Here is a 23574-nt window from a genome sequence, read left to right as displayed (position 1 = left end):
CCTCTGCAGTCAAAATTTTCTCTTTGTATTGCTTCACCAATAATGTCTTATATAATTAAATTATTTCTGCACATTTTCCTAAATTTATATTTTCTTTTACTTTGCATACTTTTTGACCTCAGGTTAACTGATTGCTGATTAACTCAGGATGGATAAGAGTTCTGCAAATGCTAAGAGAGTCTAAATGTTTTGTTTCTGTAATCCCTGTCTCAGTCATGGAGAAAATGCCATGATTAGAGCCTGTTGTGAGAAATCTCTGGCAAAACAGAATCTGTCCTTTGAAGTGCTACCAGTTTGCAAACACCACACTTGTTTCTCTATCAGAAAAACACAGCCCTAATGTCAAGGTTTTTTGCTGCTTAGCTGAAGTCAGCACCTGGAAGAAAGCAGCTATTTTAAAAACTGGCCTGGGAAGAGTGGTATGAAGTTTGGCTGACATGCTGCAGAAAGTTGCATGGGTCCATGCAGATTTGGGAGATGACAAAACCCATTTGTTGTGGCAATTGTTCTTGGTGGTTTAGCAGAATCTGCCACAGCATGGAAGCACTTAGTTTGCAGAAGCACAGGAATGACGTTCTGCTGAAGTTTGGATCTCCTACTATGGAAACTGTTTTGAATTTTACTGCTCATAAAAGCATGTTGAGGGTATTTTCCCCCACTTGTTAATGCTGTGTGATCATCAGGATGTTTTTTGTTTACTCATTATTACTGGCTACACAGGTAGATGTTGTATCATAAAAGAACCAAGGGCATGAAATCCAAGGAGAAAATCTTGTCACTTCTCTGATTTGAGTTAGACTGTAGCCCAGCCTGTGTTTGGATACAGGGTAAACTGTGGCAGTACTATCTTCAGGCATGAGTATTGCAGCTCACAGCTGGCAGAGGACTTCAAACCACTGTTCCTGTGGTTTCTCCACTGACATTCACACAAGCCAGCCCAAAAGCTGCCCTCCTTGAGACTGGTTCCTATTGAAAAGCTGGGAGGAATTACTGCTTTACCAAAAGGGAAAAAAACCCACAAAACTGTAGCTGCATTCTGGGAGAGAATTAGAGAATTGAATGAGTGATTGGAGAGCTTGTAGTCCTAGAGCTCTTCTGAGCTGAATGACACTGCTGTGCAGCTTGCTGAGGGAAAAGTGCACCTGGGGAGAAGGTGCAGAAAGGAAAGAGGAACCTCTTTTTTGTCCTTTTTAACACTGGTCTGCTCAGTATGGAACTGCAGTTAAGCCTCTGAAATAAAACTGTGAACTAGATTTAGGAGGCACAAGAAATGGTTAAGTAAGGAATGGATTGTTCTTTTTTTTGTTGTATTTCTTTCTAGCTCTGTTATTTTTTATATGTTTAAGTAGTGTTTTAAAAAGAGGATATCTATATTTTGTGGCATTTTTACCATTTACTATCCCAGCTACACACCTTTCAGCAATGCTGACTCTGACATCAGTATTAGTGGTGGAGACTATAATTAAATAAAAGAGTTCTCCAGGCAATGGGTTACATGTTGTTAAAACAGTACAGAAGATGCTTAATGTGTAAACCTTTATTCTTTTGTATCAAAGCTTTTTACACAAATGTTTTACTAAATGAGAATGTCTAGATATGTTTTTTTTTCCCTAACAGAAGTAAACATAAGTATTCTGAACAAATATTTGAAATTTATTTGGAGTGTTCATTACCAGTTACTGAACTGCTTCTGTTCACAGCAAATTGTTAGCAATTTACTGTCTGTTGTTGTATGCATGTCTGTGAATTTTATGGCTCAGGTATGGGGGGTTGTGTGCATTAAATAGAGTACAGATGCTTTAAAGTGTTTTTCCTCACCTGCAAGTTTTAATTTTGCAGACGATATCAGAAATTGCAGAAGATAATGAAGCCCTGGTAAGAACTTGATTAGATCATCACCTTGCATACTACCTCTTCTTTTGCATGACTGAGTTCAGGCCCTTGTGCTAATCTTTGTATGTAAATACAACTGTGCATATGCATCAGCAAGTCATCAGTCTTCTCTGTTTTCTGCTCTTTGATGCCTGTTAAAAATTTCTGATGAAGCATTTTCATTGCTTTGCCTATGGAATGAGTGCTTTATTTCTGTGACTTCAGCAGGGGCTTTAACTGTTTCTGAAGTAAAGCTTTTGTTTTCTTTTCTAATCTCAGCAAAAAAAAATAATTTCCCCAACTTTCCCAATTCCCCTCTTGAATTTCCTTGGCTTATGTGATTGATAGTTGGCAATTTTAATGGTCACTGTTAGTGAGATGAAAAGTAAGGTCATTGTCCCAGACAATGGGACAATGTCATTGTCTTTATTTGCTGATCCCAGGTAATGCTAGTTGTTGCACATAGCTGTATAAAAGAAAGCTGTAAAATAGTAAATGGACTCATATCAGAATTTCCCTGCCTGTTTCCCTGATGATTTTGAACCGAAGGCTTCTGTTTGCTCAGAGTTAAGCACAGGCTTTGATAAATTTGAATCCCAAGAGATGTTGTAATATCTTGACTGGTTTGCAAATTTGACATGTCAAGTATAGCTAAAACCCAAGGAAGCAAGAGAATAATCAATTAAGCATATGTCTGTTATTCTGAGAGCTTGATGTGATTTTTTATGCAAGAAATGCAGCTCCCCATCCAAACCTGTGCTAAATCATACTTTCACAAATCTGCTGTAAACCAAGTTCTGAAACATTTATTTTTAAATCATTGCCTAATAAATAAATTATATAGTAAGAATAAATTTGGCAGGAAATTTAAATCCTTCTGCTAAGTTCAGTTTCTTAACCTAATACAAAGTAACTTGTTTCATAATAGAAAAGTTTAGATTATGAGGAAAATTGTTTAAATGCCATGAAGCTTATGGAATTCTTGGCAGCATGACCTGAAGGCTCTGCTGCCTTTTAGCAGGATTGTGAAAGGTTGGATGATTGGGTAGAGAGAAATCTAATGAGGTTCAAGTAAGTGAAGTGTATGGTCCTGCACCTGGGGAAGAATAACCCCAAGCACCAGTAGATGTTGGGGACTGACCAAGCAGAGAGCAGCTCTGGAGAGAAGGATCTGGGAGTCCTGGAGGATGACAAGTTTGCCGTGAGCAGCTGGCTGTGCCCTTGGGGCCGGGAGGGCCAATGATATCCTGAGGAGACTGAGGCCAGCAGGTGGAGGGAGCAGGTCCTCCCCCTCTGCTCTGCTCTAGCGCAGCCACATCTGCAGTGCTGTGTCCAGCTCTGCCCTCCTCAGTACCAGAAAGGCATGGAGCTCCTGGGACAGGTCCACTGGAGGGCTGAGAAGATAATTAGGGCTCTGGAACATCTCTCTTAAGGGGAGATACTGCAGGAGCTGGGCCTGTTTAGCGTGGAGAAGACTGAGAGGGGATCTCATTAATGCAGATAAATATCTCACAGGCAGGTGCCAAGAGGATGGTGCCAGACTCTTTCCCATGGTTCCCAGCAACAGGACAAGAAGCAGTGGCTGTGAGCTAAAACACAAGAAGTTCACCTCAACATGATGAATAACTTTACATTGAGGGCAGCAGAACACTGAGCAGGCTGCCCAGGGAGTTCATGGAGTCTCCCTCTCAGGAGACATTCCAACCCCACCTGGATGAGTTCCTGAGTAACCTGCTCCAGGTGACCCTGCCTTGGCAGGTTGGACCAGATGATTTTCAGAAATACTTCCAACCCTAAAAATTCTGTGATTCTGTGATCACCTCTGCTGAGACAAGGTATCTCCTGTCCTTTTAGATGGCATTTCCTCACTGCTGTGAAAATAGTTCTATGTGGAAGGATAGTTATAGTCTTTCAGCACCTCTGTTTCCAAACTCTATTACACTGTAGACTTCTATGGAATAAGTTTGTCCTCAGGACAGTACTGAAACACTGACTTACAGTTACATTACATCCTTGTTTTAGGGCCTGATCTGACTGATGACCTGAATAATTTTTTTTACACAGTTTAGCTTTGTTTACTCATGAGAACAAGGTTTTACCCACTTGATCCTTACTAAGATTCTTATTAAGAGGATCCTTATTGGTCAACGTAGATGTATCACATCAGTTAATACAGTAGTACAGAATGTGTGTGACTAAAGTTTATTCTAACTTTGGGAGTTAAATCCTGCCAATGGGAAATTCAGTTTGCATGGAGGTACTCAGATATTAATATTTTGATTTTCTCAAGATTAATATTTTATTTCCAGTATTAGTATGTAAGGTAATACAATTAAGTAACACAGATTATTGAATCTGGGACTTGTACTGAAAAAGATACCGAGCCATTGTTGAGGATGTGAAACCAATAGTTCTGGAAGCTGACTTGCTCATATGTTTTGAAGGTAAAGTGTTTACAGTAGTGTTCCATGAGTGCAGTTATCCAGCATCTTGACTATTTTTCCCCCGTGTATTTGTGGGAAAAGATCTACTGAAATGAGAGCAATAAAATACCCCACAGAGCTTGATATCATGAACTAAACAAAAACACTTCTCAGCATCCACTTCCTGTCTTCTTGACTAAAGATACTTAAAGGAACCAAATGCTAATTTAAAAAAAAAAAAGTTACTTCGGATGTACAGAATGACATAATAAAATTTTAAAAATACCATGAAACATATCTATTAATTGACTTCTGCATTGCAGTGCGAAATTGTAGTCAAACCAAACTGATTGTAGTGGTGTTTTTCCAGCATAGTGATGCCTGAACTTTTAGGAAGAATAGTCTGTTCAAGGAAATTGCCGTGAAATGAACAAAACCAGGAATTTAAAAAATGGGGAAGAAGGAAAAAAAGGTAATTCTAATCACATCTTCAGTGTGTAAGAGTTCCTCTGGGCCAGTTTCCCATGCTTAATGTACCTTTAAGTGGATTTAGTCATACTCCATAGTAAGAGTATCTATACTTGGATTTATTCAAGAATATTTACAGTTATGTTTAAAATTCACACCTTGTTTTTCTTTAATGAAAATTAATTTTCAGACATAGTGAAACCCTGATACTAGGGTTACAAAGCTATTTCTTTTTCTTGGAATGCAAGGGATTTGAAATCAGTAAGGCTGACCCCTTTTAATGATGCAGTGAAACTGTACCACAAAGAAATATTTCGGTAGTGCTTAGCCATCACAATGAAAAAGGCAAAAATCTGTGTCAATTGCTCTGTAGCAGTTAAGTGTATTTTCTGTAATCATCTAGAAAAATAGGGGCAGCTACTACACAGATTGTTCCATCATTTTCATCTGTACTAAGTACCAAGTAGGTGTGAATTGCTCCTGCTTTGATTTTGCAGTGGCTTAGTTTTACCCTTGGAAAGGTTGCTTGAAGAAACAGGGCAGTGTCGAAGCAGTGAAGAGGAGCCATAGCAATACAAAGTTCACACTGTGCTGGCAAAGCATCCTGCTACATCATCAGTCTTCGTTCTAGACTTAGTTAGATTCTGGCCCCCATGGCTTCTCCGGAGCTCTTGTCTTCTGATGATTAGATATATTCTGTTCCCCTGTTTAAATTTATTCATGGCCATTTATCCTTGATAGCTCCAATTTAAAAAGCTGTTCTTACTCTTTGATGTTGACCTCAGTGATGTCAGGCCTTTCAGCTGCCCAGTACTGGGCTGTGAGCCCAGATAAGGGACTTAGTTAACCACTCCTGCATTTAGTAGTAGGCTGCTACTCTCCTGTTACCTCCTGTCCAATTAAATTGTTTCTTTGCTGCTTTCCCTTGCAAAATTAGAGCTCAGCTTTGGTTCTGTTTTGCCCATGAAAGTGATTTGTGTAAAGGTGTGCATTCTTTGGCTTCTAGTCCTGGTGGACTGGTGTCTCTGTTGCTGGTTGCAACAGAGAAGCAGCAATTAATTTCCAGATTCCACTACACAAAGGTATTTTTCATATAGAACATGAGCTTGGTAAAAGCTTGTATTCCTTTGTTTGTTACCTGATGACAGTTGAGCCTGGCTAATTATTTTGATTTACATAATCATTTGAGCAGCCAAGTATTTTTCCCTCCGTAACAGTGATAAAATGTCCATTTTGTTATGTGTGTAAAACATGGACTGAGATTTTAAAAATTTCCTTTTTAAAAACATCTAGAGGATTTAGGTGCAAAATTGCCATTAATTTATTTTGATAATCCAAGTTGCTCTAGGCATCTTTCAAAATAAGCACACAGGATAAAAAGATGGTTTAGCCTGTAGAAATGATACTAGGAAGGCATGTGAGAGACAGGTGTGGTAATCAGGATCACAGGCACATTCCTATCATTTTTATTTTCAGGAAAAAAAAACTAGTATCAGAATGTGTGGAATGGTTTGGGTTTGGTTTTTTTCCTTCACAGTTTCCTAAGGTAAGAATACAGAGAATTCTTAGGAATTTAAATTAACAGTTTTGACCTGGCATTTCTCTAAAGCCTCGAGATGCAGAAAGCAGCTGTTGCCCTCATCTTCAGGCAGGTTTGTCAGAGAGGTTGTGGACCCACAGGCTGTATTAGAGCATGGCCATCCACTGGAATGGCTCATGCTGGGACAGCTGATGGCATTGCAAACCTCAGCTTTCTGCTGCCTAGCAGGCTTTTTCCAGGACCTGCTGTGGGTGAGGAGATGCTGCATGTCCAGCTCTCACAATGGGGGTTAGAAGAGGAGAGTCAGTAAAGAACAGTGAAATTTCATGTCTTGTCCCAGTGTAAGGCATCCAAGAGCCAGAGCAGCATTCGGGAGGGCTTGTATAAGTAGCTTGCCTGAGAGCAAAGGTTGTTAAGATGTCAGCGTTAATGAGATATGAAATTGCAATTACACAGTGCATCTTTCTGATCATTTCCCCCCTCTTGCTGCATTAAAAAGCATCTTCATTAGGAATTGTCCTCAAACTATTAAGTAATTTAGCCAGAGCAGTAAGGGTTTGATAGTTACAGAACTGTTGTGCCTTAGTTATGGATTATTCTAAAATTATTTTATGAAGAAAGAGTCCCCATTATTTTTTGGACTTTTTGAATGATCAAAACCCTTACAGAGGCCTTGAGTTAAACAGCTCCTACCATTTTTTTTTTAAAGATTGCTAATTTTATAAACCAGCTTTGATTACCTTGAAATTTCTAGCCTCTGTCTGCTGCTCTTAATAGTGTGAGTGTGTCTGTGTGTGTGTGTTTGGAAGCGAATTACTTGAAAGTCTGTTTCTACCTATCCACTTGTGTTTAACCACTTAACAATGAATCAACACCCTTCCCCTCCCCCTGCAGATGCTTTAATCCTTATCTTGCCCTAGTTACCCTGCAGATTGCTTTCATCTTTAGCTGTGCTGCTCCTAATGCTTATCCGTTTAGCCTGGCTTTTGACTTTTGCAATGGCACTTGGTGTATCCGTGCGTGGGCAGGTGCATGCGTACAGCCATATATTTTAGAAGGACACAGTGTCTATGTGTGGTGCTGCATAATAATAGAGCTGAAGTATTTCTTGCTGCTTCATTAGTCCCAGTGTTGCACTCCTTCTGTCATTAATTATTTGAAGCAGAGTCACCGGAGTGACATCTGATGAGGTGTCTGAACATCTTAAGTTGAAAAGTGCTTTCACCTTCTCGATCCCAAATGGTTGTATCACTGTCAGTTCTGCTAAAACTCGGTTTGTACATTCAAACCAGAATTGTCAGCTCCATTAGCCCAGTTTATTCCCCAGAGCTGTGGAAGAGCATGGATTAATCAGTATTAATCTGGTAGGACTGATCAATAGTTTTGATGAAAAGACTTAATGAGACTGGTGAATCCAGGTTAGTTTGATCCCTTTACACTCCAGCCACTGCTGTTCTGAAGATGAATATCCATGCCCAAGTTTAATGCAGTTTATGTAAGCCCTCTAAACTTTACCTTTTCTTGGTGGGGATTAGTTTTCATGCACCATTTGTTTATTGAAGAGCATTCATATACTAAATACAGGTTAACTGACAAAATTTTAGAACAATTGATGAGAAAATTTATCTTTGCCAGATATGTGCTTAGTTTAATACTGGGAGAGATTTTTATCTACTTTTCAACCTATATGGCCTACCTTTTTAATTAAATATTTGAAACTTATTTTGTTTTAATTAATAATAATAATATTAATATTTATTATATTAGTATTCCCTGTATTAGTAGAAGTATTGTGTCATGAAAATGCATTAGGATTTGCTACAAGCTTTTAGAAGAAAGCTTTTCCTGGGGTTGCTGTTTTATTTGTGGGTTCATAAATAACTATATTATGCAAAAGGAATTAATTGGGGAATGTGACAGGACCAGAGCTGATTAAATTTCCTTCAGAGTCTTATTGTCATCCTAATATGAAATCCTTGGTTATTTGGAATGCTAATGGTGACATTTTAAATCTAATGTGCTTCTTAAATGGTTTGCAATATTAAAGAAACCCCAAACAAACAAACCAGCTACGACAAGAAAAAAAGGCAACAGAGCATCCTCTGCCCCTCAAAACTAAACCCAGAACTTCTAGACCATTTTTTTTCCTGAAGAAAGTATTCCCTGCCAAGTTACAGTGGATTTTTAGAGACATAATTTTTCTTGTTTGCTCTTTGGTGTAGGTTTTCCATTTTGTTCTAAGTAATCAGAGCCACTGTGCATGTCTGTATTTACTGAAGGGAAAGGTGTTTTGGTGTTTTTGGGCTTTACTCACAAAATGTCAGGAATGGCAGGGGTATTTTTGGTGGAGGGGATCGCAGAAATTTTGACAAAATGTCCTCTCTTAAATGAAGAGGCCATTAAAGGCTGCATCTTGCCATCAGATATCCCTAAGTGGCTGATTAAACCAAATCCAGCTACAGGAATTGCTGCATTGAAGCTGATTTGTCTGCCTTATTCCTCTGTACTGCTGTAAATGTCTTCCATCTGAGTGGATGTTCACTTTTTTTGTGTTGGGTTCATGCAGGACAGTCAGATAAATCACAGATGAAAGAACACCAATTAATTACATTGATTAACTATGGCTCTACTATTAGACTCAGGTTTTCAACATGCCAAGTTTTGCAGTTTCAATCTGACAGAGGTTTTTTTTTAATTCTTTTTATTAGGTGTAAGCTGCTGTCTTAAAATCACTGGGACTTTTCATGCTGTTTGATTGTATAATTTTGCTTTTTAATAGTTTACTGGCAGAGTACCTTGCAGGCAGTTTGACATGCCCTGGAAGGTAATTCCCTTTCAGGATCTCTGCTCTGCTGTTTGTACTGAGTAGTTACTTCATGGATGGGCTTCACTGAAATCCTTGTGGCTGCTGACTGTTTGGTGCCCTGACTATGTATAGAAATGAAACTAATCTTTAAAAATCATGGTTTAACATGAAAAGTTCCCATGCATCTAGTCATATTATCCCTGATGAGCTTAAACTCGTTTTGAATTTACTTGAGTTCATTCAAAGATGTGTTGAATTTAAAATTTAAATTAAAAAAAAAGGTGTAAAATGCAGGGTAGTGGCCTGCAAAACCTAAATAATTTGAACTGCACACTTTGCAATTTGGTTGCTCATAGATAGAGTAAAAAGGATGCATCTCCAGGTTTAAAGAAAGAAATCAAGGCATTAACTGTTAGAAAACTGTTCAAGATATATAATCTCTTCTGGTGCATTTTAAAAATATATTTGCTTCATTGTAAGAGAAGGAATAAACAATGCTGTAACTTCCCACCAATTTGCTTGATGCAGAGGCACCAAAATGCGACACCTCTACATGGCCTTCAATTAGGAGGATTTCATAAGTGCTAAGGAAAAGGTTCATGTCTTTCCTCTGTTAGATCTAAATCTCTGAATTTATGAGAGAAGTTTAATTTGGACTGATTTTTTCTTTTTTTTGAGCATTGCATGCAGTGTTCTCCTAGAGATTACTTCTTCTCTTACAACTGCTTTCCTCCAGTAGACTATTCTTGTTATCCATGCTAAATTGTGTAGGAGACTACCTATAGCACGGCCTCTCTTGCTCTTCTGCTACCTCTTAGTCCATTATTGGCTTCATTTTCCTGCCTTTCTGAAAGCTTCCTGCTGCTTTATTCCCTCGGTCGTTGCCCTGCTGCATTACTGGTAAATGTGTCATGACTCCTGTCTCTTGCAGCTTTGGAGATATGTTGTCCTTTACACTGACTGCATTTGTTGAGCTGATGGATCATGGGATTGTATCGTGGGATACATTCTCTGTGGCATTCATTAAAAAGGTAAATTTGGAATCAATGCTGTCTGTTCTATATCAGTTTAAATATTTGAGGTGAGTTGTGATTTGGGTTTGTTTCTTTTTTTCCATCTTCGTTTTTTTCCCAGGTACATTATTTAGGTCGTTGGTCAAAAAAAGGTACATGAAAATGGGATCAAAGTGCTGTTTCAAACTATAAATGTTTGTACTGCAGAATCTGGTTCTACTTCTGTGGAAATCAGTTGGAGTGAATTGGAATCAACACAGTATTAGGCTTGTTATATGATAAATTGCTTATGCAATTACATTGTGACCTCCCTGTGCAGATAAAATACAGTTAAAGCAAAAAATTAGTGTTTTGATACAATGTAAACTAAAATGAGTAATGCCATATTTCTAGGAAAAAAACCCAGCACTGAAATGTTCCCTCTGGGGCATTGGAAGAAGAGAAATGAGTTAGTTTACAATTTGAAATTAGGGTGATATCTGAGTTAATCAAGCTGAACTATGCCCCTCTGAATCTTGCAGTTGAGGTATGTGGTTTTGAAAAAGATCTGTTCACGATTTGCAGTATATCTTTCTTTACTTACATGTCAGAGATGCACAAAAGCAGCAGAAACATGGTAGTATTCTTTAGATACAGACATTTACAAGACTTCAGAAAAAGTTTTTGTTACTGATTCAACACTTTTCATTTACTGGGGAAGAAAAACCCCAAAACCACATAATTCTTCTTTACAAAGAATTTTCAAACCTGATTGAATTTATCATAACCCAAAGTGTTTTTGAACAGGTTCAAAAGATATCAGTTTCTGCACTAAAATAATGTCAGAAGCAGTAATTAAATGAATATAACCTGTGGCAAAGAAACCTTCATTTTAGTAGAGTGTGTCAGAGCAAGGGCTTTAAATTTTGTTAGAAAATTGCTACCATCAAAGGAAAGCAGAAATTTGCTTTTGTTGCCAAAAGTGAAAGAAGGATTAACTAGGAAAAATAGCTTTAGATACTTTAGATGCTAAACTTCAGTTTTGGTCATAAGAAAAAAATAGTGTAACTGATCTGAGTTTTGTTCTGGTTTTTAAATTTCTTTTCCAATTTCACAGTCCAGGTAGGTTGTGATGACAATTGTTGTTACCTTCTAATGGCAAAAAATTCTACAACTGCTTTTAACTGACTGCAGGAGACACCAAGTCCAGAATGCCTTGCTTTCTAGGGGAGCCTACTATGGAGCATATGAAGAAACTTTCTAAAGTTAGTTTAGAGCATTTACTTTGTTATTGGCTCAAAACAAATGTCTTTGTCCAAATTGTGTCCTGTGGACTGTATTGTAACAATAGAAGAAATTGTGTTCCCCTTGTTAATGGCTCATCTCTTCTGCCAAGCACTTCTATAGGTTTCCCTGGATAATGACCCAATTAAAAAAAAAAAAAAAGACAACAAAAAAAAAAAAAAAAAAAAAAAAAAAAAAAAAAAAAAACAAAAGCATTTCCACAAAGTACCTATATAAACAAAAACTGTCAGGAAAAACGAGAAGTGAAACTATGGAGCAAGAAAGGGACCAAGGAGAATGACAGGGGAATGCGGTGGGCCTAATGCTGGCCAAATGTCAGTGCACCTACTAGAATTATTTACTAATTTTCTGCTGTGAGATAAGAATTAGGAGGAGAGCAAAGCAGGCTCAAAGCTTTAAAGGGCATAAAAAACCCTTTATTAATAGAACTAAAAGAAAGAATAATAAGAATCAGAACAAAGCCTTCAGAACACTTCTCCTCCCCTCACACCCTCTTTTCTTTCCCACTGACAACGTAAAGAGACAAAATCTGGGACTTTCAATCAGTTTACCACCTCTAGAATAGTCTTCCTTCAGTTCTCTTAGGGAGAGCAGTCTCTCTTGCTATGCTGCAGAGACTTCTCCACAAGAAACAGTTCTCCTGTGGCTTCAATGTCACAGCAAATCAGCCACCTGGGAAAGGGAAATCTGTTTGCAAAGTGAAAGTCCCTCCCATGCTTTACAGCTTTCCCACAGCTGCTTTCATGGGCCATGGCAACTTATGGGGTGCTGTTTTAAGGATGAGCTGTTCCAGCATGAAAGCAAAAGTTCTCTTAATCCATCTCTGGGAAACAGAGGTTTTCTTCTCTTCCTTCGGCAAGGTTTCTCATCTCTCTCATTTCTCTCTGTTCAAACTTCTCATTAGATCACAGAGAGTTAGAAGAGAAACAGAGGGACAGAGAATGACAGAGGTTGAGGAAAGAGGCTCAGCAGTGTTCTGATCTGCATGCAGTTGGAAACCAGAAAGGCAGAGCCCTCAGAGGTGCAGCGTGGGCATGGGGCAAACCTAGCAGAGCACCTTTGGACCATGTCTCACTTCTGTGGCAGCAATCTATAACTTCATCCTCACTAGCTTCTCTGATGTTGGCTTTTGACAGACCACTTGAGGTCCTTGATGGGCTTGCTCAAGTGACTGATGGGATGGATAAGGGAGTGGATAAGTTTCTGCTGAGGGGAAACTTGCAATCAAGTTCTTCTGCCTTTTGAAGCTGTCCTTCATGCTGAATGAAAGAAAAATAGCATCATTTGGAAAAGCTTCCCTATGATATATAAAGTTCTCACAAGACCTTTTTCTTGCTTAGGGCGATATATAGCTCATTTCCAGATTCCATAGCTGCCTAAAGGATTTGGATTCCAAATTCTTAGAAAAAGTCGCGATGATTGGTTATCAAAATTGTCCTGGTTGTGGTCAGGACAGGGTTAAATTTTGCAGTATCCAGAAGTGGGCATGGCTAGGACACAGAGGTTATTCTATACCACCTCAAATAATTTTCTGGGGACAGGGGAAGGGGGGTTCCTTCTGGGTCAGGGTAGCATGGCAGTGGATCAGGTATTCCCGCTTTCCTCGTTGTGAGCATTCACGGGTGAAGTGTTTGTCTCTCTCGTGACCTCTGTTATTGGTAGTATTGCTGTTACTGTTCTTTTTCTTGCTCCATTGCTGTTTCCAGTAAATTGTTCTTATCTCAACCCATGATGTTTACCTCAGTGCCTCCAGTTCTCCTCAGGCCTGCCACAGGAAGCACAGGGGAGTGAGCGAATGACGCATTGTTTGGGGTATTCAATGGGGGCACTAAACAGGGAAATACCATTCCTAAACCATGACAAAAATGCACTACACAAATTTGGTACATCCATCTTTAGTGCCTACAAGAGAAGTAATGAAGTTTGTAGTATTGTTTAAGATATTTTTAAAAAAATCTTTAAAAATACTTATATAATTGTTGATTCGTAAGTGTATGATGCAGAACCTTAGTGTTGACAAATTGTTTACCTTCTAAAATATATTGTGCAGAAAACAGGGTGGCAGCCAGAGAAGTATTTCGGTATGTCACAACTGTCAGTTGTTTTTTTCTGTAAAGTGCAGCTCTAGTTCCTTACTTTAAAATTATATGCACCATTTAAAATTTTACTATGCACTAAATCTTAACAGAGACCACAACTTGGACAGATTTTTCTGTACATTTTTGAGAACAGGATAGTGCAGGCAAATAACTAATGAACATGCATAATGAAAATCAGATCTGTTTCTTTCACTGTTTTTCTCCTATGTGTTCTTTTTCTGGTGCAGCTTTTAAATAGTAGCAGTAATAATAATAATAGTAATAGTAATAATAATAAGTAGTAGTAGTACTACTACTACTATATAACAACTTTTTGTTCAACTTTTGAATTTTCTCTTTTGCCTTAAGTGAAGCTGAACCAGGAGGAGAACTCAGATGATGTAGTTCAGTTTGCTACAGGTTTTTCATCTGCTCTCAGTTTACATATTTAGCTCCTATTTCAAAGGAGCATGAATGTGTAAATTCACGGTTTGATTTCTAATTTCCCTTGAAATTGAAAGGAAGTTAAGCACCCAGACTCTTCTTTTGTATGTGGCTATATATGCAGATTTCAAGGTTACAGGTATTTTGCTGAAGAAATAATACTATCCTTAATGACACACACCCATGTGACAGGTTTTCACATGGAAGTGCAAAGCAATCAAGTTGCTTCTTTCTGAAAAAAATGTTGTATTTTGCTGTGCTTGCATTATTTTAATAATTGGAATTTTTGATAAATGAATGCAGGATTATTTTTGGATGTTGAAAGCCCTCTCTCTGTGTGGTGCTTAATAAACAGAAAACAGCAAATAGCACAAATTTGAACTCCTTTTGATTCCTGTTTCTTCTCAAGAAGGCACTCTTTTTTTTTTTTTTTCTTTTTTTACACACCCAGAACTTCAAGTGTGGGACTAGAATTTTGTTTAAATGCAGTTTTGCTCTCCCTGGAACTTACATGACTTATTTTTCAAGGTAGACAAGCCTATTATTTCTGGCCAGACTTCATGCTTCAGGAAGGTGGTTATGAATACACACAGCTTGACATGCAAGTTACCCAGCAGATGTTTTGCATCTATATTCAGTGTGATACATCTTTTTAAACACACAAGACAGCTTTATACCTTGTGTTTGTGTTGATGATTAAAAGGTGTGATGGTCCAAGGTCAGGAGAATAAATGAGGCTAAGGCAGCCTTTCCTAGATGAAGGTTCCAGTTATCTATACTGTTACATTTCTGCAGGTCCCTGGTGTGAAAATGTTATATCCCAGTGAAGCATTAACTGCCTCCCAAAGGAGCTGCTGCACCAAGAATAATTCATAAATGTCAGGGCTCCTAAAGAGGTGACAGAAATCTGGCAATTTGGGACACAGTCTGCACACATGGTTTTCCTCCTGCACAAGCAATCCATGGATGCCTGAAAAACTGAGGCATCCAGGGGCACTTGGTTTAATGTGTGAGCAGTGCAGAGTTGGCAGCTCTGGCTGCAATGCATCAAAACACATCTGGATTGCCACCAACAGAGGTGGGGTAGCACAGTGCTTTGGACACACAGATTGCTGCTCTAAAAAGCACACTGTGCTTTGTATACTATTGTAAATATTATTTGGCTCAGGACTTGCTGGGAGAAGATACTGAGAGTCCAAAATAGAAAAAGGCTAATCGGGTTCCTCTCTCCTCCTGTTTTCTATGCATTCGTGGCTTGGTTATTTACAGAAAGTAAAGTACATGTATATTCTCTGAATTGAGTTTCATTTGGTGTAGGATGTTCCTGCTGTGGTAATGCAAGCCAAGCAGCAGAGCAAACAGCAAAAAGCAAAAGTGCTATAATAGATTAGAAAAAGAAAAATCTGTCCCTCTTTCTTTTTTGTCTCCAGCCAAAGTTGGGTGGTTTGCTCCTTTAGTACTATTAAGATGTCACAAGTGCAGAACAATACCATTGTCCACGTGTCAACATTTTAATGTGAGTTTTACAGGCAGCTGGACAGCTTTTCTAAGCATAGCGCAGGCCTTTGTTCCTCCTAAAAGGAAACAATTCTTAGGTCTCAGCAAGCATCCAGAATTTGAAACAATAGTTATGATTACAGTAGTGGTTTATAGCAGGAATACTGAAGAGATGTGTGAAATTTTCTGGAAGGAACATATCAGACTTGAGACAGGGCCACTGCAGTCTTGTTGCTTTGCTGCGGAGAGCAAGTAACTGTGGTCACAGTACACTTCAGTCTGTACTTTCTTGGGTGCCTTTCATTTTGACTGTGCTGGTGTTGGAGTACTTGAGGAAAACCCCTGCAGTTCTCACTTTCTGCATCAGCAGAAGGCAGGTTTCTTCCCAGGAAGTATTTGGGCTGGGCAGCATGCTGGAGAACGTGTGTTGCTACATCTCACTGCACAGCTGTGTTGACTTTGCAGATGAGTGTGCAACTTGTCATTGCCACACTGCAAAATAGCAGAGGTCAAACTTGGTTTTAATTAATGTGCTATTCGCTTGTGGCAACCTGCAGTAAAAGGGAAGGTTATTAATGAAAAGCTGGACTCTAGACAGGGTTATGGAACCAGTTGTCCTGATCATCAACAGAGTTTTAATTGGTAACCTGGAAAGAGTTTTCAGCATTATTGGTAACACCAAGCAGAAGAAAAAGGCATGTTTTTTCTAGATTGTGTTTTTCCAGAAAGCTAGATTAAAAGTTTCTCTTTTGAAACATTTGCCTTAAGCCTAGATATTTTTAGCCTGTACATTTTTTTCTGGAGAAAATGAGAGCTAGTTGCCTTGTTTTTTCCAAAGTTTTCTACACAAAAAATAGAATTGTTGAATTTTTTGATGCTGATTTTTCATGTTTGTAATGTAATGATTAAGCATACATTTCAGTCATGTGAATATTGACAATAACCTTTGGTGACTTGTGCCAGCTGTAGACCCTGTGCCACTGTGTTCTTTGATGGTATATGCTGTGCCTGGTTGATCATTTTCAGGTATTCACTGATAACTGGCATGTGGACAAGACTGCCTTTTATCTAATGCCTTTCTGAACCACGCTGACAGTTTTCTTTCTAACCTTTCTCTGTTTTTTGTGACAAGATGCAAATTCCATGAATGATTGTGTTTGCAGATAGCAAGCTATGTGAACAAATTTGCCTCGGACATCTCTATCTTGCAACGGTCGCTGGCAATCCTGGAATCGATGGTGCTCAATAGCCATGACCTGTACCAGAAGGTAGCACAGGAGATCACAATTGGGCAGCTGATCCCACATCTGCAGGGGTGAGTGGCTTTGACTACCACATGATATGGTGGATATTTTTTCCCCTTAAAATAGCACAACATTTGGAGAAAAAACAGTACTATAAAGAGCAGCAACCTCCTTTATGATTCCTGACTCCACTACAATTGACTGAATAACTGGTAACAATATTTCTGGAGTTGCCTGGTCATTAGGTTTTAGGGCTTTTTTGATTTTCTTTTGTTTGTTTTTCTATAAGCTACCTATGTAGTTGGAAGTAGGGAATGAGGAGAAGAGCACCCTGTGGTAATGAAATGCTTAATTAACATACAGATGGGTTGTTTTATTTACCAGACTCTGGGAAGTGTGTAAGACAAAAATTGCTCAACTTTTGGTGAATGTATGTTTGAAAAGGAAAGGGCTTTTTCTTAAATAGTAATGTGAAGTGCTTAAATGGATGGAAACTGCTTCTTGTAGCATAGAGTAACCTACTGTGCATAGTTATGCTTGTCTCCCACCTGGGACATTTTCAATGCACCTGAAAAGCTTTGATATCAGCAGGTTCATTTCCAAAAGCCTTTAGGGAAGATTCCGCTTCCTATCACCAGCTGTTGTGCACCTGACAGAAACTGGTTATGAGACTCTTGCTATGATCAGTGGAAGGTCAATGGCAGTTCAAGGAGTTGTTCATTCCACCTTTTTGGAATTCTGAGTCCCCCTTCAGGACATCATCTCTCTCTCAATAATAAAGAAAGCCAGGTCATGACCAACCTTGGTCACCTAACTTACATGGTTAACATGAAGTGCGAACAGCTTCTCCACTTCTACCGGCTGAAATGCAGCTGGAAGAACAATTTCTACAGCTCAGGTGCATTTGTGTTTTTCTCTCACATCTACAACATTGTTCCAAACAGGACAGACCAAGAAATCCAGACGTACACCATTGCAGTAATAAATGCACTCTTCCTTAAAGCACCGGATGACAAGAGGCAGGTAAGTTGATGGAGGTTGTATACCTATGCATCTTTGGGAGAAAAAGTGTTTCATATATTCATACCTGCAGTTGTCCCATCACACTTTTCCTGCACTTAATTCAAACTGAAGCTAGTTCTGTTTTTTCCTCCTGGGATATAATTCGTTTTCATGGAACTACCTCCATCTTGCACCAGTATTAGGAGGGATTAAGCATTCTTCCATGCTTTTGTAGTTCCCTGTGACCTCATATGAACCATATTGACTGTGGCTGACTGTAGTATTTATTGTACTGAACTCTTTGCCAGCACAGCTTGTAAACCCAGGCTGTTTTTTTGGTAGAATGTTTTCCCCCCAGATTTTTTATTAAGAAGTGTGTTTCTTTTGAAAACAAAAATATCTTGCCATGTAAGCATTTCGTGACTTTTTATAGTGTGTTATTTTAGAGCCAGATATCAAGAAATATTTCAAGATTGCTACTTGATGTTAAATGGGGATGGAATGTGAAGCGTTATGAAATAGCGAAGTTTTATCCATGTTTATGAAGTTACTAGCCTGTGTCAAAACAGATTTAGGCATTTATTTATTTAACATTTCTGTCACCAGGAACAGTGATGATAATTCTTGTGGTGACATACTGTTACTGTCCAGAACAAGTTCACTGAGAGTTGCTGATCAGTTCTGACAAGGGCTTTCCTTAGATTTATTTACATTTTAAAATGCTGGTGACTGTTTAAACAAACATCAAAGCCCTAATGAGGGTTTTTCAGGGGGGTTTGGTTGGTATTTTTTGGGTTTTGTTTCTTCTTCTTAAAAATATTTTTAACACTGCAAACAGGAAAAGTAAACCCATGGTTTAATTAGGAAAAGAAGGCTCTTCCACCCGTCACCCCCTTTTTTCCTTCTTCCTCCAACACATTCTTCTATAATTAAGGCAAGAAGGCACCTAATAACCAAAAATTAGAATAAAAACTTTTCTTTCAATTTTGGCATAAATTTATAATAGATCCTTGTAAGGAACCCAAATATTTGCTTTTTGCATGTGTGAATAGTTGCCGCTGTGTTTCTGTGAGAAGTATGCCTTGTCATTTTTGAAGTGGAGGAGCAGTGTCAGATGTAGATAAGATTTTAGTATTAATCAGTTGGGCATGAGTTCCATGAATGACAGTAACACAGTGTATTGCCAGCGAGCAAAACTGTATCTTGCCAGCAGTGCAACCACCTAGTGGGGCTGGCAGTGAGCCAGACAGACTTCACCTGTAGTACCTGCTGCTGTGACACAAAACTGTTAGTCATGGAGTTTATGATCATCAGGAGATAATGATCTGCTTTGGCTTTGAAGGATAATAGCTCTGACACTTGCAGAAATTTTTCCTCCGCATTTAATAACCCAGAATGTGCAGTCAGAGTGTGTTCGGTTTCTCTTTATGGCTGTCTTGTGGTTAATTAGTAAACCATACAATAGAGAAGGTAGGTGTCCATTGCCTTCCAAATAGCATTAACAGATGGCTCCTACTGAACTCTGTCTTTCTAAGACAATGAACCGAGGTGATGAAATCTCATGCAATTATCTGTTGATGAGCACTCAAAAGTTAATGTTCAGCACTCACTACTTAATATTGTTAGAAGTGAGAAGCTGCACCAAAACTCATTGACTCTGGGAACTTTGGCACCCTCTCTGCTGCTGACTTACAGGCATGATGTGGATGGCTGCTCTGCAATTAAGGAAGGGATTTAAATTGGCACTGTTGTCTGAATTCTTTCCCCTCACTTTTTTTTTTTTCCTGTCTCTCTGTTTCTGTAATGTAAAACCCAAGAAGTCCAAGATTTTTCTTTTTAATGAGGACTCCCTGGTTGCTTTGCTTCTTCTGCCCCTGTCAAGGACCAAATCATCTAGAGAAACCTAGGTTATTAATAAAAAAAAAGAAAATAAAAAAGTCTATTGGGAAAGAGCTGAGAGTTTGAGCATTGAAATGATACTATGAATGTCTGAAACACTTCTTTGGCATTTGTCTGCATTTTTTGCAGAGACGTTGCTATGGGAAATGAGATGGCAAAGTTGGTCAGATAATTCTTGTTCTCATCAGCTAGGACAGCACTTATATTGGAAGAGGCAGCTTATTAGCTGCTAATATAGCCTTTTTGGAGACAAAGTTAATTTTGATGCAATAATTGGTTTTTTGAATGCTTGTTGCTTCAATCAATTTTAGTCCAGTGACAAAAAAACCCAGTATCTCAATAACAGCTTTTTAAATGATAGCTATAAGAAAGAAGTAACAATTTGATAATCTTCTAAAAAGTAATTAGAAGAGTTTCCTTTTTATTATTTTCTTTGCATTGAATGCAGAAATACCATCCTATTTTCTGTACCTGTTAATCTTTTGACAGTGGGTACATAGTTTGACAAAAATCCAGCCAGTCTGTTCCAAGCAAAATTGAAGTGTATCGTGTGCCTGGCACTCCCCCTACAGCTCAGTTGCACATTTCTGGAAGAGACGGAACCATCTGTATCATCCATTCCTTTGCTCCTTTGCTGTTATGTGCAATTGAAACTTGAGCAGCCAGAAAAGGCTCAAAACCTGAAGCTGAGTTTCTCTTGTCTTTGGTCCCTTGTTCCTTCTTTATCCCTGCCATGTTCTATTGCAGCACCCTTTACCTGGTACGAGGAAAAGAGCTCAACATCTCTGACTGCCTCCCATCTCACAATAAGAATGATTTTCTGAGCAAGTTCTCACTTAACACTCGCTTTATTTACACTGTTGCTGCAGGTGTGTTCATCCATCCTTCTTATGTTTAATGTTACAGTCTCGGTTTTTATGTCTTATAGGGGATTTTTTTTAATATATAAAAGTGACTAGTGTTTATTCTACATTAGTCTCCAGCTCTCACAAAGTTTAGCAGGAATGCACTGCATGTGCAAGCATATCTCTCATTCACACACACAAACACAAATTTCTATACTGATGGAAATGCTCATGGAACTTAAAAATAGGGCACACTCTTGTAGGTATGGTTAAGATTAGACTCTTATGCTTGGTAAGTGTAAAATATTCCCTCCTATGCATTGTAGGACAGTTTGAAGCAGGGACAGTTGGGACCAGCTTCTTAAGCATTAAAGAGAAATCATATTCACCTTGACAATGTTTTCAGATAGGTCTAGAAAGACAAGTTAATTTAAAACCAGAATGGACCAATGTCAACATTGCTACTAAAATACAGGGGAGAATTATCATTTGCTATAATGAAACAGTACTGAGTTGTAGGCTGATTTATTGAATGGAAGTTAGAGCGCTTGATTTTAAAACAGCTGAAATATCAAAGTAAATAATAATTTTATTTGATATCTTGTTTTAAAGTCCTGGCTGGCTTCCAGTCCATGCTTCATTCTGTATTGTTTATGGGGGAAGGTTGTGCTTGTTCAAGCGTGTAAATTCTCTCTTCAACCCACAGAGGTCTCTTCTGAAGTCTTTCACTGTGGGTTTTGGATCACCAAAGCCCTCAGCTTGTGATGTACTTTTAACTATCTTGGTCTCTCTTCTCATGGTATTTTGACTTTATGAACCCCAAATACAGTTCTAATGCTGATATGCTGCTTCCTTTCATTTATAAGTAACAATGCAGAAACGCAAGACCTTTTAGGCCAGTATGTTTTTCTAGCTATGATAGGAAAATAACTGCTTCTGGCTATTTTTTAAATTTTTTTTTTACTTAATCAGGAAATGGCAAACATTTTGGCACAAAAGCAGCTTCGTTCCATCATCTTAACTGTAAGTATATGGTTTTCAAAATTACTGTTGAATAGGAGAGAGAAAATATGACTCCATTTTTGGTGTTCATAGGTCTTATCTTAATACATTTTAATTGCCTTTGTATTTTGATATGTTTTGAAGTCTTGTAATATAGAAGATAAGGTTTGAATGGTGATTGAATGGGTTCAAAACTGCTTTTTGGAAGGGTTATTTTCCCAGTCAGAAATTGTTGTTTCTTCATGAAAATACAGTATTAAATGCCCCCTGTGTTTTTTGGTTCTTTTGATTATTCTGTCTTGATTGACACAATTCATCATGGCTTTTACACAAGAAGCATGAATTAAAGCTAATGAAAGAGTTAATGAATATAATATCGAAGACCTGCATCTGCTCTCACGGAAAATCAGGGATTTTGCCTTTGATGTTTGAGTAGATTGCATCTTCAATGGAATGAGGGAAAAATCTTTCTCTGTAGTGAGTGTAAAATGAACCAAACAACAAACAGGCCCTCACACATTCTCATTTGCTATCATAATTTCACTGATGCATATAAAACCCTCAGAATTTATTTCAGAAGGCCTGTTTTTATACTGGTTGAGTTCTTTCAAAATTTGGAACAATTATAAGGATAATTATTGTTTATTTATTTTCACAATATGCTCCAGTGCCTTTTGGCAGACAGATTCTTTTATTTTCTGGAACTGTACAACATCTGTTGATGTATCCAGCTCTCACTTGGTGACTTTTTCTTTGTGCTCTTTGCTGTGTTTAGAGGTCTGGGTCTGTTTTCTGTTTCCCATATAAAACTACTTAGTGTTTTTGGCACACCAGGAATTTTTAAATTGTCCATCAGTTTTGTGTTTGCTTTTTGAATGGGATAATTCTGCATGTATAGGGCATTATATACTAATGTATTTCTAAGCAGTCTTCCTCATACAGATTGGAGTTGGCTAGTAGAGGCAGGATTGTGGTGTGATGCTGACTCCCTGTTGAACCCTGCTACTCTATTCACTGTATTCTCTGGCTGTGCCTGAAGCCTGAATACTTTTCTGCTCAGACAGCTACTCTCTTAAATATTTTCTCAATATAATCTCTTGGAAAAAAAGAAATGAAATACAGAGCTCTAAAGCTCTTGGGATGGAATTATTTTTTCTTTGAAGTGACTACTCAGCACTGTTTTTTTAATGCTACTTCTTAGTATATGCACAGACCCTATAAAGTGTAAAGTCCTGTCTCCTTAAGTTATTTAAACATACCTGAATCAGTAGTGCTAGTTCTGGTTTGATTTTTAGGGGTGGGTGTGGGTTTGTGTTTGAGACTTTTTGGCTGTTTGGGTTTGGTTTTTCTTCATTTCTGAAGTATAGATACACTATTGCATAGCAAGCGCATACTTAGGAATGGAAATCCCTGGCTGCACACTGCAGTTTTCTGATTCACTCAAGCCCGTCTCTCTTTCTTTGCAGCATGTGATCAGGGCACAGAGGGCCATCAATAATGAAATGGCACACCAGCTATATGTCCTGCAAGTACTTACCTTCAATCTTCTGGAAGACAGAATGATGACAAAAATGGATCCACAAGATCAAGTAAGCGTCTGGCATGATCTGGTCTTAGCAGGAAGACAGCAGCTCCTCACTGATGTACCTAAAGCTCTTCATGGAGGAAAAAACCACTTGCTAGGAACATTTACATAAGTTATTCTTTTTCTCTGTGAAGTTGGGTTATGTTTTTTGGTTGTAAGAAGATGCATTAGGTATTTCATTCCTTGTGCAAAAGTACAAAATGGCCAGGCAATTCTCCTTGTCATGTAGTTCCATGAAGTACATTTTCTGTCTTCCTGAGCAGAAACTCTGAGCAGCTGTCCAGCATTTGTTTCCATTGTGCCTTTCTCCGAAGCACTAGAGGTGTATGGTCCTCCCTAGAAGTACTTCTGTAGAGCTAAATTAAATGTTTGCATGGAAACTATCTGTTTGAAACTATCTGAAACTAGAGTTGAAGTTAAATTGTGTAACAATAAACCCTGGTTTTGTTACTGGGATTCTATAAAGTACTTCATTTGTTTATTGCTCACTGTGTGCAGACATTGACTTTGATATTGTTCGTTGTGCAAAAAGTGACACTCCCCTAAGATATTTAAATATAGGGTCAATGAGC

At 38.3% G+C, this 23574-nt stretch overlaps 1 protein-coding gene across 2 annotated transcripts in view; it reads left to right on the top strand.

Moving 5' to 3' along the window:
* The window catches only part of ELMO1 (engulfment and cell motility 1), a 303943-nt gene that overhangs the window by 96138 nt on the left and 184231 nt on the right, over positions 1-23574 (top strand). For both annotated transcript variants that reach the window (XM_059473758.1, XM_059473750.1), the window contains exons 8-13: positions 1840-1875; positions 10041-10140; positions 16589-16740; positions 17614-17692; positions 21388-21438; positions 22884-23006. In XM_059473758.1, coding sequence (XP_059329741.1) covers positions 1840-1875; positions 10041-10140; positions 16589-16740; positions 17614-17692; positions 21388-21438; positions 22884-23006 — 541 coding nt within the window. The remainder of the gene's footprint in view (positions 1-1839; positions 1876-10040; positions 10141-16588; positions 16741-17613; positions 17693-21387; positions 21439-22883; positions 23007-23574) is intronic.

This window comes from Ammospiza nelsoni, chromosome 1, assembly GCF_027579445.1.
Source record: "Ammospiza nelsoni isolate bAmmNel1 chromosome 1, bAmmNel1.pri, whole genome shotgun sequence".
In the NCBI taxonomy this organism is placed as follows: domain Eukaryota; kingdom Metazoa; phylum Chordata; class Aves; order Passeriformes; family Passerellidae; genus Ammospiza; species Ammospiza nelsoni.
The sequence above is the reverse complement of the archived record's forward strand: the minus strand, read 5'-3'. Positions and strand labels throughout refer to the sequence as shown.